This window comes from Dasypus novemcinctus, chromosome 24 (assembly GCF_030445035.2).
Source record: "Dasypus novemcinctus isolate mDasNov1 chromosome 24, mDasNov1.1.hap2, whole genome shotgun sequence".
Taxonomy (NCBI): domain Eukaryota; kingdom Metazoa; phylum Chordata; class Mammalia; order Cingulata; family Dasypodidae; genus Dasypus; species Dasypus novemcinctus.
The window spans coordinates 51,301,611-51,314,510 of record NC_080696.1 but is presented as its reverse complement, the minus strand read 5'-3'; the positions used below and the strand labels follow the sequence as shown (position 1 = coordinate 51,314,510).

Sequence of the window (12,900 nt, the reverse complement as noted above, 5' to 3'; positions counted from 1 at the left end):
AATCAATTAAATCTATTCAAGGCCAGGCACTACACTTTACTGGCACATCCAAGGATAAACAAACTATGGTTCTTGTCATTAATTAATTGGGAAAGAATAGGCAAAAATAAAATAGCCACTATAGTCCATGAAATGAAACTTACATTCATTCAATAAGCTTTTGCTGAGCATCAATGTGCCAAATTGCGCTAGACACTAGGTGCGGAGGATTGGATCTAGGTACCCCAGAAAAACTTGTTCTTTATCTTAATCCATTCCTATGGATGTTAGCCCAATGTAAAGAGGGACCTTTTGATGAGGTTACTTCCATTAAAGTGTGGCCCATCTGAATTAGGATGGGTCTTAATCCTATTACTGAAGGGCTTATAGAGAAAGCCACAGAGAGGTCCCAGAGGGCAGCCAGAAGGGGGAAGACAAGGGAACCCAGAAGAGAACGGTGAAGATGCTGCCATGTGCACTGCTATGTGATACAAAAGCCAAGGACCAACGATCTTTGGCAGCCAGTCTCAAATACCAAGTCTTTGGAGAGAAAGCATCACCTTGCTGACCCCTGGATTTCAGACTTCTTCTGACCTCAAAACTGTGAGCTAATACATTTACATTGTTTAAGCCAACCCACTGTACAGTATTTGTTTTTGCAGCCAGGAAACTAAAACACTAGGGATGAAAGGAAGAATCAGTAGTTGAGGGCACTGAGTCCTGGGAAGTATTAATTTGAAGAGAATATAGAAAACTGCCTTACCTTTTTCACTAGATTGTTGCAGTAAACACAAAGGACAACTGAAATGTGAAACCAAAACAAACCAAAACCATTTACCTCAGCCAAAAAAAAAAAAAAAGATGGAATTAAAACATACTCACAAATTTCTGTGATTATTTTCCATAACTATCACAACCAAAATTCCATCAGAGTTTCTTTATAATAAAAGATTAAGGTAAAGAAGAATAATTACCATGAATATTTTTATAAAATGTTGGTCATTTGTAGAGAAATTACAGAGGACCGATAAACATCAATGGGTGTATAAAGATACCTGAAAATTAAAACTATTTTTAACTCAGCATATCCAAGAAATGACACTGAACATTTTGCTTACACAATACTATCCACTGATGAACAATGGCATTAAATCTAACTATTCTGCATTTTTAAAATATCTTAAGATTAAGGGGAAAACTAAAAATTCCTTTTGGCAGTCCAGTTTGTTAACATGCCACAAATCTTTGGCTAAGTTGTACTTATAAGAATGACATGGTTACTAAAACAGGCATACAAGCAAGCAGCTTGCTGGATGCTTGTTCTGTCTTCCTCTCCCGATTCTCAGAAAAATGGCATGCAGTGCTGCACAATCACACAAAATAAATACAGGAAGGGGGCGGAGGGTTGGGTGGGGAGGTGAGCAAAGCTCTAGGCTCCACCAGTGGAAGACGTTCCACAAGAATTGCTACAGGGTCAAAAGTTTACAGTGGTTTCGATTTCACCTTTTATCAGCCAATCAGGAAACAAGAGACTGAACGCTGACCCCTCTGGCTGCAAATGAACATTATTAACTCATTGGCTACCAGGATTTCATATATTCATTTTCTTATAAGGCTTTCCCTTTTTTCTTTTATTCTTTTTCTTGTTGGATGGCAGTGGTGCGGGGCAGGGAGGAGAAGACAAAGAATATCTTAAGTTCAAGATGACAATTTTATTCAAAACCCTGTATTTTTAACAGGTATCTGAGGGTAGAAATGATCAAGTAATTATCATCTTTCTCCTTGAAATCAAAGTTTCTTTATCTTGAAGTACTATATAACAAATGCATCATTAACATTAGCATCCAGGTAAAGAATGAACTCAGGTTAAGACCACAAATTTATCTCCATGAGGTTGCAATTCTATTAGCAATTTACAATACGATGAAAGCACTGTTTCCCTAACACACCCCATCCCCCAAACAAACCATTAATATAAAGATGCAATGTGCCTGTCCTTTTCATACTGTGAATCTAACTAAAGAAGGTAGAGCTCCTAAGGTTTAAGCTTTCTTTTCCATATTTCTCCTCTCCAAATACTTGTACACAGAAGTAATCCTCTATACCATAACTCAGGAGCAAATACTTCAGCAAAAGAAACTACTCCCTAATTAATTTTTCTGATGAGCTTTTCCTCTATGTGCAGAAAACTTCAATAAACGAATCCAGTAAAAACTATTTTCAACATTCCATATTTATCATTGACCAGGAAGATCTGTATTATACACACCCTACCTATACATTTAAAACGTAGATTCCTTTGAAACATTACATGATTATAATGAACTAGATATATTAACTGCTCTTCTAGCAAACTGATCAGTTAAATCTTAAATAAGGAGATATGTGCATTTGTATGTAGCAATATTTCCCTCATTAATGATAAAAGTAGTCAAATTTTAACAGTCTTGACTTAAATTTAAGCTTATATTTAAAAGCCCTCTGGACACTTGAACGACTTAAGAAAATGATTTCATGCAAGATATTCTTTTTGCTATCCAAGCTAGCAAATAAGACACCACAGTTATTTCTGAAAACCCAAAGGATGCCAATATACAAAAGCACTTTAATACATAACAGCTAACAGGTCCAAAATTAACTTCTTTAGTGTATAAAGTTTGCATAGCAATTCAATGTCAGTTGTTAACACAGTAAACAGAGAAACTTAATATTGACATAGTTTAATAATTCAGAATTAAAACAAGTAATTTTCTAGTAACAACTCCCAAAACGTCATGATTTTTAAGTATTATGCATATTTGCCAATAAAAAGTTTGTATTTTAAAAATGGATTTAGTGGGGTTTTTTTAAACATGACTTGTACAAGCTTTTTTAATAGTTTTTTAATTAGAGGAATATTTTGTATGATCGTATTTTTATAAGATGGCCTCATTTTGAAAGAAAATGGATGCGATAAAATTTTACATCAAGTCAGCATGCTAGCAAGAAGCTTTTTTGTGTGTTCTGAATTTGATTAATACAAGCCAAGGTCACTTCCTGAAAGATGCCTACCACTGCAGCTGCAGGCAAACCAGGCTCTAGTGTAAGGCTGGGGGAAGGGAATGGGAATTTATTAACATTGAAATAGGCTTCCATCACCACCAACCCCAACTAAAGCTGCTACGAAAAAGGGGGAGTAGGACAGAAAGATCCCAGAGCTCCTGGCGTATAAAATTAAAATAATTCCACTTCTGAATATTTAAAACAGATTTAATTCAGTAAATATAATGCTTCAATATACAATGCTTCATTGTCAAGATTATATCAAAGATATCCTCACTGCTACAAAATATTAAACCTTTCATTTAATACCAGATATTAAAGTAAACTTAGCATTCGACACAAGGCGATCTGTACTTGCTATGCAAAACACCTACAAAGAAAGATACAGGCCCTTAAAGAAAGTAGACTGAGAGATTCAAATTTCTTTTATCTAAACCAAGGGCAACCTAAAAGTCATGATGGTAAAAGTCCAAAACACAAAAGCTAATAATACAAAATATTGGATAAAGTTTTCTACTAAAATTAAATTTTCACCTTACCAACATTTATACAAATATTATGTCTCACTGTTCAAAACATAGGCCAAAATATACGCTATCAATAACTAGAACCAACCCTCTAAATGAAAGATTAAAATTAGCAAGAATCTATTAAACAGTTACTGTGTACTGGTAAGAAACCATAGTAAGTACTCTGGCTCTGTGGTTTTATATACATTTCAACCAGTTAGATAAAATATTGGGTAAAGTCAGAAAATCTATATGCTCCCCTACGCGGGAGAAACCCCTGTGTGGCATGGCACTCCTTGTGCGCATCAGCACTGCACATGGGCCAGGCCACACAGGTCAAGGAGGCCCGGGGTTTGAACCGCGGACCTTCCATGTGGTAGACGGACGCCCTAACCACTGGGCCAAGTCCACCACCCAAAGGGCTTTCTAAATCACTGTAGGGGAAGGAAGGCAACTAAATAGACATGCTGTAAATTCAGAGAACCTACTCCCTGAGTATGGCAAAGGAAAGTGGCCAAAAAGGATTACAGGGAAATGGACTTTGACCCAGTGGTTAGGGCGTCCGTCTACCATATGGGAGGTCCGCGGTTCAAACCCCGGACCTCCTTGACCCGTGTGGAGCTGGCCATGCGCAGCGCTGATGCGCGCAAGGAGTGCCGCGCCACGCAAGGGTGTCCCCCGCGTGGGGGAGCCCCACGCGCAAGGAGTGCGCCCCGTGAGGAGAGCCGCCCAGCGTGAAAAGAAAGAGCAACCTGCCCAGGAACGGTGCTGCCCACACTTCCCGTGCCGCTGACGACAACAGAAGCGGACAAAGAAACAAGACACAGCAAATAGACACCAAGAACAGACAACCAGGGGAGGGGGGGACATTAAATCAATAAATAAATCCTTAAAAAAAAAAAAAAAAAAAGGATTACAAGGCCTAGCTGTATGCCTCTGAGAAGGGACAAGCCTTAAAAATGGAAAAAGGGTAAAATTAAATTTCTCGTACTCCCTCCACTCAAGACACCTTGTATGTAGAGGCTATGGGGGATAAATTTTTCCTCAAGTTCTCCTACCTCTATATTCTTTTTTTTACACCACTAATCACATGAACTATCCCAAAGATAACACCTGAGCCTATTAACATAGAATAAGCTTCTTGCCATAGACCAGAACTATTGAGGTACAAAACATTCCCTCACATCTCTATCTAAACCTATTTTCCCCTGGTTTTATGGAAATACCCAATGCATTCCTTACTTGGCAAGCAAGACAACCTGAACTGGGGCCATAACAGCTAGTTGCCTGGTGATCTTCCTGGACCAATGAAGCTTCTGCACCAAAAATAGATCCTGAAAGGAAATGCTGACGATAAAATAAGAAGAGCAAACAAAACGGGCCTGCAAGTCTTGCTATGACAGAGTGGTTCACAAACACAAGTTTGAGAACCACTCTAAGATTCACAGAATAAGTGTGTGCTTAAAAATATTTTTTCCTATGGCATCAAGCTGGATAGATTAGCCATCCCAAACTGTAAAATTCCATTTAAAAAATATCAAGTTCTAAACCAATGTAAGCTGGTAATTATGCTCTGTATATAAATGTGTCATATGCTTACCAATGTTATGCCGTTACAGTACCTGGCACATGGTAACTATAAGTCACCCATTCATATTACAAATGTTTACTAAAAGTATACTACATTTTACACTTATGGCTATTCTAGGTTCTGTAGATACAGGGTAAACAAGACAGACGAGGCTTGTACCCTTATAGAAGTCTATGAAATATGAGAACCTAGTTCCTGGGTATGGCAAGGTATTCAGAAGAGTACAAAAGGACATGAAGGGATAAATCCTAAAAATGTACAAAGGTTAACATTATATTGGGCTTACATTTGATTAGATATTCACAGACCATAAATAAATAAACAGAGTAATAAGTGCCATAAAGAAAATAAGTAGGGTTAAATACAGAAAAGCAGAAAAGGAGGGAGAATAGAAAGACAGAGGTAATATCCGATCAGGAAAGGGCTCTCTGAGAACATGACATTTAATTTGATATCTGAAAGGAAACACACAATCAGAGTTTCCCAGGCAGATAGCATTGTAAATGGTAGTAAATTTCATGATCTACTGGTATTATTAATCAATTACTTATTTTATTAATCTAACAGTTTTAACATTCTTCCTATTCCCAGTTTGGGACTCAGACTGCGGACTGGTGAGAACTTGAAAATTATGTGCTAGATTATCTGCCTAAAAAGTAATGTGCTATTATTGCAGGGAGGCAGGATGGGGGCAGCATGGCAATGTCTTTATGGCTCCAAGGAGCTGCCTCCAGCTTCCAGTACTGGAATGGCCAGCAGCAGCTAACTACGGCCAGTCTTGTAGCGGTGTGTTCTAAGGTTAATGGCTTCTAAGACTCCAGTTGGATTCACTGGACTGGGCAACATGGGGAATCCAATGGCCAAAATTTCATGACACATGGCAACCCAGTCATTATTTATGGTGTCTTCCCTGACATAGAAAGAGTTTCAAGAACGAGGTGAACAGGTAGTGTCTTTCCCAGCAGACGTAGCTGAAAAAGCAGACAGAATTCTTACAATGCTGCCCACAAGTATCAGTGCAATTGAAGTTTATTCTGGAGCAAATGGAATTCTAAGGAAAGTGAAGAAAGGCTCGTTATGAATAGATTCCAGTACTATTGATCCCACAGTTTCAAAAGAATTGGCCAAAATTGAGAAAATGGCAGTTTTCATGGATACCCCTGTTTCTGGCAGTGTGGAGCTGCTTAGTCTGGGAACCTCACATTTACAGTGGGAAGAGGGGAAGAAGAATTTGCTACTGCTCAATGTGCTGTACTGTGGAAATGTAGGAACTGGGCAGGCTGCAAAGATCTGCAACATGTTGTTAGCTATTAGTATGACTGGAACTGCTGAAGCTATGAATCTTGGAATCAGGCTAGGGCTTGACCCAAAACTATTGGCTAAAACTCTTAAATACAAGCCCAGGATGGTGTTGATCAAGCAACACCATCCTGTATCGGGACGATGGATGAAGTTCCCTCAGCTAATAATTATCAGAATAGATTTAGAATAACACTCGTAGCCAAGGATCTGGGATTAGCACAAGATTCTGCTACCAACACAAAGAGCCCAATCCTTCCGGGCAGTCTGGCCCAACAGATCTACAGGATAAATGTGTGCAAAAGGCTACTCAAAGAAAGACTTCGCATCTGTGTTCCAGTTTCTATGAGAGAAGGAGACGTTCTGAGTTTGTCCTCAGCCATGGGCACTGCTGGAAACCAAACTATTATCCTGGAGCTTCCTTATAGCTCACTCCACAAGTTAATGGGTTTAATCAAAGGTCACCCATCAGGCTGCTTTTGATTGTCTAGCTCACAGTCAACCCTAGAATTTTTCACCCATTTTTAACTGCTTATTCTTTTAGCATATTTAGCAAATACAAGTTAACTGATTTTTTTTTCTCTGCAAGCCACTAACCAGCTGATTGACCTTTTTAAGCATATTCGACTAAATCACTGAAATAATACTTCAATTGGGATATTATATACTCCATTTTACAAATAAACCCAAATATCTTTTCAACAAGATAAACCCTATCTTAAATGAAAGAAAAGAAACTGATGTGAGGAAAGAAATTAGAGTAAGGAAATCTAGCAAATTACTCCCTGCATCCCTCGGGAAGCTTGTACTGTTGACAAGATGGTGATAGTCTTGTTACTGACATTTGCTAACTTATTTTCGAGAGAGCAGATAAAGCAAACGAGCTTGTTGCTATGTGCTTTATAATTTGGACTCCATTATAGTATCTTAGTGTGTGTTCCTCTTGTTACAACTCCCAGTGCTCAGTAAACTTGCGTTTCCTTGTACATTCTTACTACTTATTTTTGGACTTCAAATGAATGACATATTTAGACCTGTTCAGAGCCAACAATGATACTTTAGATGACTATTATAGTATTCTAAATAAAGCCACATTATTTTGAATTCAAATAAGTTTCTATGCTGATAATTTTTAAAAAGTAGGGAAGAGGACGTGGCTCAACTGATAGAGCATCTGTCTACCTTATGGAGGATCCGGGATTCGATCCTCAGGGCTTCCTGACCCGTGTGGAGAGCTGGCCCACATGCAGTACTGCCTCGCACAAGGAGTACCCTGACACACAGGGGTGCCCCCGCATAGGGGTGCCCCATGCGCAAGGTGTGCACCCCACAAAGAGAGCCGCCCCACATGAAAAAAGCACAGCCCACCAAGGAGTAGCGCCACACACATAGAGAGCTGACACAGCAAGATGACATAACAAAAAGAGACGTAGTTTCCCAGTGCCACCGGATAACACAAGCAGACACAGAAGAGCACACAGCAAATGGACACGGAGAGCAGACAATGGGGGGAAGGGGAGAGAAATAAATAAAATAGACCTTTAAAAAAAGGTAATGTGAGGACCGGCCTGGCGCGGGAGGGAGCGAAGCAGAGCAGGCAGCGAGCGAGATGCAGCACCGAGGCTTCCTCCTCCTCGCCCTCCTCGCCCTGCTGGCGCTCACCTCCGCGGTGGCCAAAAAGAAAGACAAGGTGAAGAAGGGCGGCCCGGGGAGCGAGTGCGGGGAGTGGAGCTGGGGGCCCTGCACCCCCAGCAGCAAGGACTGCGGCGTGGGTTTCCGCGAGGGCACGTGCGGGGCCCAGACTCAGCGTATCCGGTGCAGGGTGCCGTGCAACTGGAAGAAGGAGTTTGGAGCGGACTGCAAGTACAAGTTTGAGAGCTGGGGGGCGTGTGATGGGGGCACAGGCACCAAAGCCCGCCAAGGCACCCTGAAGAAGGCGCGGTACAACGCCCAGTGCCAGGAGACCATCCGGGTGACCAAGCCCTGCACCCCCAAGACCAAAGCCAAGGCCAAAGCTAAAAAAGGGAAGGGAAAGGACTAGAGGCCACGCCTGATGCCAAGCCTGGCCCAACCCTTCCTTCCTGCAGGCCCGAGATATAACCCACCAGTGCCTTTTTCTATTCATTAGCTTTATCGTGCCCCCATCCCACCCCCAGCACCTGGAGAAGGGAGGATCATGGGATTCTGGGAAACTTGAGCCTCCCTGCCAAAGAGATTTGATTCTTTCTCCCACTTTATTCTTCCCCGCAATGATGCAGTTACAAAGAAACAAATAAACCATTTTTCCCCAAAAAAAAAAATAAAAAAAAATAAAAAAATAAAAATAAAAAAAATAAAAATAAAAAAAGGTAATGTGCTTCCATTTTTAAAATTTTAAATTTAACAAAGCCAATTTTTTTTTAAATGCATGCTTTTTTAAAAAGTTTAATACAACATAACTTTCTAGGAAGTATTACCACAACTAAATGGATTGTGGGGGGAACACAGGGGCAGTAGGGAGAATTACTAAAAACAAGGCTTACTCCAATGAATTTGGAAAAGGAAGAGATTCAAATTTCAGCACTCCTAATTACTATGTGACACCCCACCCCCCTCAAGTTCTTTCTCTGCACACTGCCTACAGGTCAAGGAAAGTCACAATTCTGGGTGCAGAAAAATGTTATGACACACCCACTCATTCCAAGAGATTCCCTGGGCCAAACACTTCAGTTTATCTCTTCTTATTTAAACCCAGCTTATTAAAATTTTATGTCCACCATCACCAAACTCTGGAAAGCAAATGTGGCTCGAGTAGTTGGGCTCCTTCCTATCACAATTTGAAGTCCCGGGTTTGGTTCCCAATGCCTCATAAAGACGACAAGCAGGACAGCAAGCTGGCATGAAGGGGAGACAGAACAAGGACGCACAATGAGGAAGCACAAGGAGGGAGCGGAGGGAGCTCAAGTGATTGGCATCTCCTTCCCACAAGGGAGGTCCCAGGTTCGGTTCCCAGTGCTCCTAAAAAGAAGATGAACAGACAGAGCACATAATGAACAGACACAGAGAACAGAGAGCGAGCACAAACAATGGGGGGGGGGGGTGTGGAATAATAACTAAAATTAATCTTTAAAAATGAATTTCTCTGTATCTGATTTCCCAAGTCCACAGCAAATTAGAGGGGAAAGACTACTAGAAGCAATAAAGTATTAAAAACAGTAAGTATAGCTAATAGACTAGCAACCAACCACTGAAGGAAAATGGAAAAAATACAATAAAAGTTAAATAATACTGATCAAGACTCTAGAGTCATTTAGCCAAGAGAGAAATACATCATCCCATTTGATTCAAGAAGTGCAAGGGGGGAAGCTGACTTGGCCCAGTGGTTAGGGCGTCCGTCTACCACATGGGAGGTCTGCGGTTCAAATCCTGGGCCTCCTTGACCTGTGTGAAGCTGGCCCATGCGCAGTGCAGCCTGCCCAGAAATGGTGCCGCACACACGGAGAACTGACACAAAAGATGATGCAACAAAAAGAAACACAGATTCCCATGTAACAGAAGTGGACAAAGAAAAAGACACAGTAGACACAGAGAACAGACAACGGGGGGGGGGGGGGATAAATAAATAAATGAATGAATGAATGAATGAATGAATAAATCCTTAAAAAAAAAAAAGAAGCAATTTAACTTGTAAAATTGCAAAGTATTTTGATGTAGTATTTTGATGTTTTAGATTAAAAACAAAAAGCACAAATAAGTAGCCACATTGTCAAGAATCAGGGAAGAGGGAAGAGGACTTGGCCCAGTGGTTAGGGTGTCCATCTACCACATGGAAGGTCCGCGGTTCAAACCCCGGGCCTCCTTGACCCGTGTGCAGCTGGCCCACGCAGTGCTGATGCACACAAGGAGTGCCGTGCCACGCAGGAGTGTCCCCTTTGTAGAGGAGCCCCACTTGCAAGGAGTAAGCCCCGTAAGGAGAGCCGCCCAGCACGAAAGAAAGTGCAGCCTATCCAGGAATGGCACCACACACACAGAGAGCTGACACAGCAAGATGACGCAACAAAAGAAACGCAGATTCCTGTGCCGCTGACAACAACAGAAGCAGACAAAAAGAAGAACACGCAGCAAAATGGTCACAGAGAACAGACAACTGGGGCGGGCCAGAGAAATTAAAAATTTTTTTTAAAGTGCAAGGGGTGTGACCCAAAGGAAAATACATACATACATACATAAATAAAATGTTCCTCATGTCCTGAATCATTAAGAAAAGGTTAGATATTCTTAGTACAGTATAAAAAGAGAAATTTGAATATGTTTAAAGATTTCCATTCCAATGGGTTAATTTTTTTTTCCAAACAAATGTTATACTTAAATGGGTCTGTTCATGGCTATCCACAGCAACCATCTTACTATGGGCTTCTGTGTAACTTTTTTTCTCTATTCCCAACAATGCTCAAGGGGCAAGCAGCAAAGACTGGAAAACTATGGACTTAGGTGATCAATAACAAGTAATCAGATTTAAGGTAGGAAGGAACTTCCCCTAAAAGCACAAAATCCAGAAGACTAAAGAAAAGAGAAATACATTTGAATACATTAAAAAATAGCACTTTTGCAGAGAAGGTGTAGCTCAGTGCTCGAGCACCTGCTTTGCACATGAGGTCCCAAGTTCAGTCTCCAGTACCTCCTAAAAGGAAAAAAAAAGCACACATTTGTAGATGTTATTACAAACAAAAAAATATTATAATCCAAGTTAAAAAGTATGTGACATCAGGGGAGCAGGTGTGGCTCAAGCAATTGAGTACCTGCCTCCCACATAGGAGATCTCAGGTTTGGATCCCTATGCCTCCTAAAGAAGACAAGCAGATGCCACAAGGAGCAGACACAGCAAAAAGCAGAGGTCACAAGCAGCAAGATGCCACAACGAGCAGACACCACAAGGAGCAGATGCCACAACCAGCAGCCACAACCTGCAGACTACTCAACTAGCAGGGAGCAGAACTAGCTCAAGCAGTTGGGCAACTGTCTCCCACATGGAAGATCCTAGTTTTGGTTCTTGGTGCCTCCTAAAGAAGATGAGCAGGCAACGAACAGACGAGGGAGCCATCTGGGGGGTGGGGGAGAGGGAATAAATAAAAATAAATAATAAATATTTTTTAAAAGTGCATGACCTCAACTGGCCATATCATATGATATAATCTGAACATCAAGATAATAATGATAAAGGATAATAATGTAATGAAAAAAGTAAAAATTCCTAAGCCCAGGGAAGCGACTGTGGCTCAATCACTTGGGCTCCCATCTACCATACGGGAGGCCCTGGGTGCAAGTCCAGGAGCCTCCTTGTGAAGGCAGGCTCACCCGCACGCAGCAGAAAGCCACCAGCCCGCAAGCACGGTGGAGAACTGATTCAGCAAGGTGACACAACAAAAAGGGAGACAAGTAAAAACACAGAAGAGCGTGCAGCGAATGGACACAGAGCAGACAACAAGCAAGCCACAAGGGGGGAATAAATAAAAAATAAATACAGACACACAGAGAACACATAGTGAATGGACACAGACAGCAAGCAAGCCCAAGGGGGGGGTGATTAAAAAAAAAATTCACAAGTCCACAATAAATATGAATGCACAAACACACATGGAAAGTTCTTCCTTACAGAAGAAAGCCAACTAATAAATATAAAAGGAATGATGGAACTGAAAAATCATCATTGGATAACAATTATGGTAATTGATTCCACAGACAAAAATCATCAATGGAATACAAACTAGTGGATAACAGTTTAAGGAGTTAACAAAATATTTCCATAGCCACACACTCAAAATCTTAAAACCCCATAGGATACTTCACAGTATCTTCCCACAAGTAAGTTTATAGTGGAGAAAATAGCAGACATCGCCTCAAGCAAATGGTCAGTTAACTTCACCAGTAATGGAACTATTCAACAGCATGTACCTCCTTCAATTAGATGCACTAAGAACACATCACTTCCATGATATTTCTTTCCAACATGCCTAATCTGAATCTAAACATGAGAAATCATCAAGTAAGCACAAATTAAGGGATTCTATAAAATAAATTACCTATACTCTCCAAAAGTATCAATGTCATGAAACATAAAGAAAGATCAGAAACTGTCCCCCACATTAAAGAAGACTAAAGAGACATAACAATTATATGCAAATGCATGATTTTGGATTTTCTTTCACTATGGTGGACATTAATGGGACAACTGGTAAAATATGAATAATACCTGTAGGGTAAATTAATAGTATTGGCTTAGAAAATTGCACTGTGATAATGTAAAAGAACTCCTGGTTTTGGAAAAATACATAAGTGTTTTGGAGGGTAAAAGGGCGTGATGTGTGCAACTTACTCACTGAGTTCAGAAAAAAATTAAGTCAATACCATGTGTGTATGTGTGTATATAAAAATATTTTTTATTTTAATGGAAGAGATATAAAGTAAATGTATAAAATATTAACATAGGAGAATACAAGTGAA

General features: G+C 40.5%; 2 protein-coding genes and 1 pseudogene across 5 annotated transcripts in view; 2 read left to right on the top strand and 1 right to left on the bottom strand.

Annotated features, from left to right (window-relative positions):
- NCOA3 (nuclear receptor coactivator 3) overlaps window positions 1–12,900 on the bottom strand; it is a 142,689-nt gene that overhangs the window by 63,788 nt on the left and 66,001 nt on the right. The gene's annotated exons all lie outside the window — the stretch shown is intronic.
- Window positions 5,818–6,787, top strand: LOC101415641 (3-hydroxyisobutyrate dehydrogenase, mitochondrial pseudogene; annotated as a pseudogene).
- LOC101416074 (midkine) lies at window positions 7,986–8,727 on the top strand. The gene has a single exon (XM_004469927.4). It carries the CDS (start codon window positions 8,030–8,032, stop codon window positions 8,459–8,461), a length of 432 nt encoding a protein of 143 aa, XP_004469984.1. The 5' UTR covers window positions 7,986–8,029; the 3' UTR covers window positions 8,462–8,727.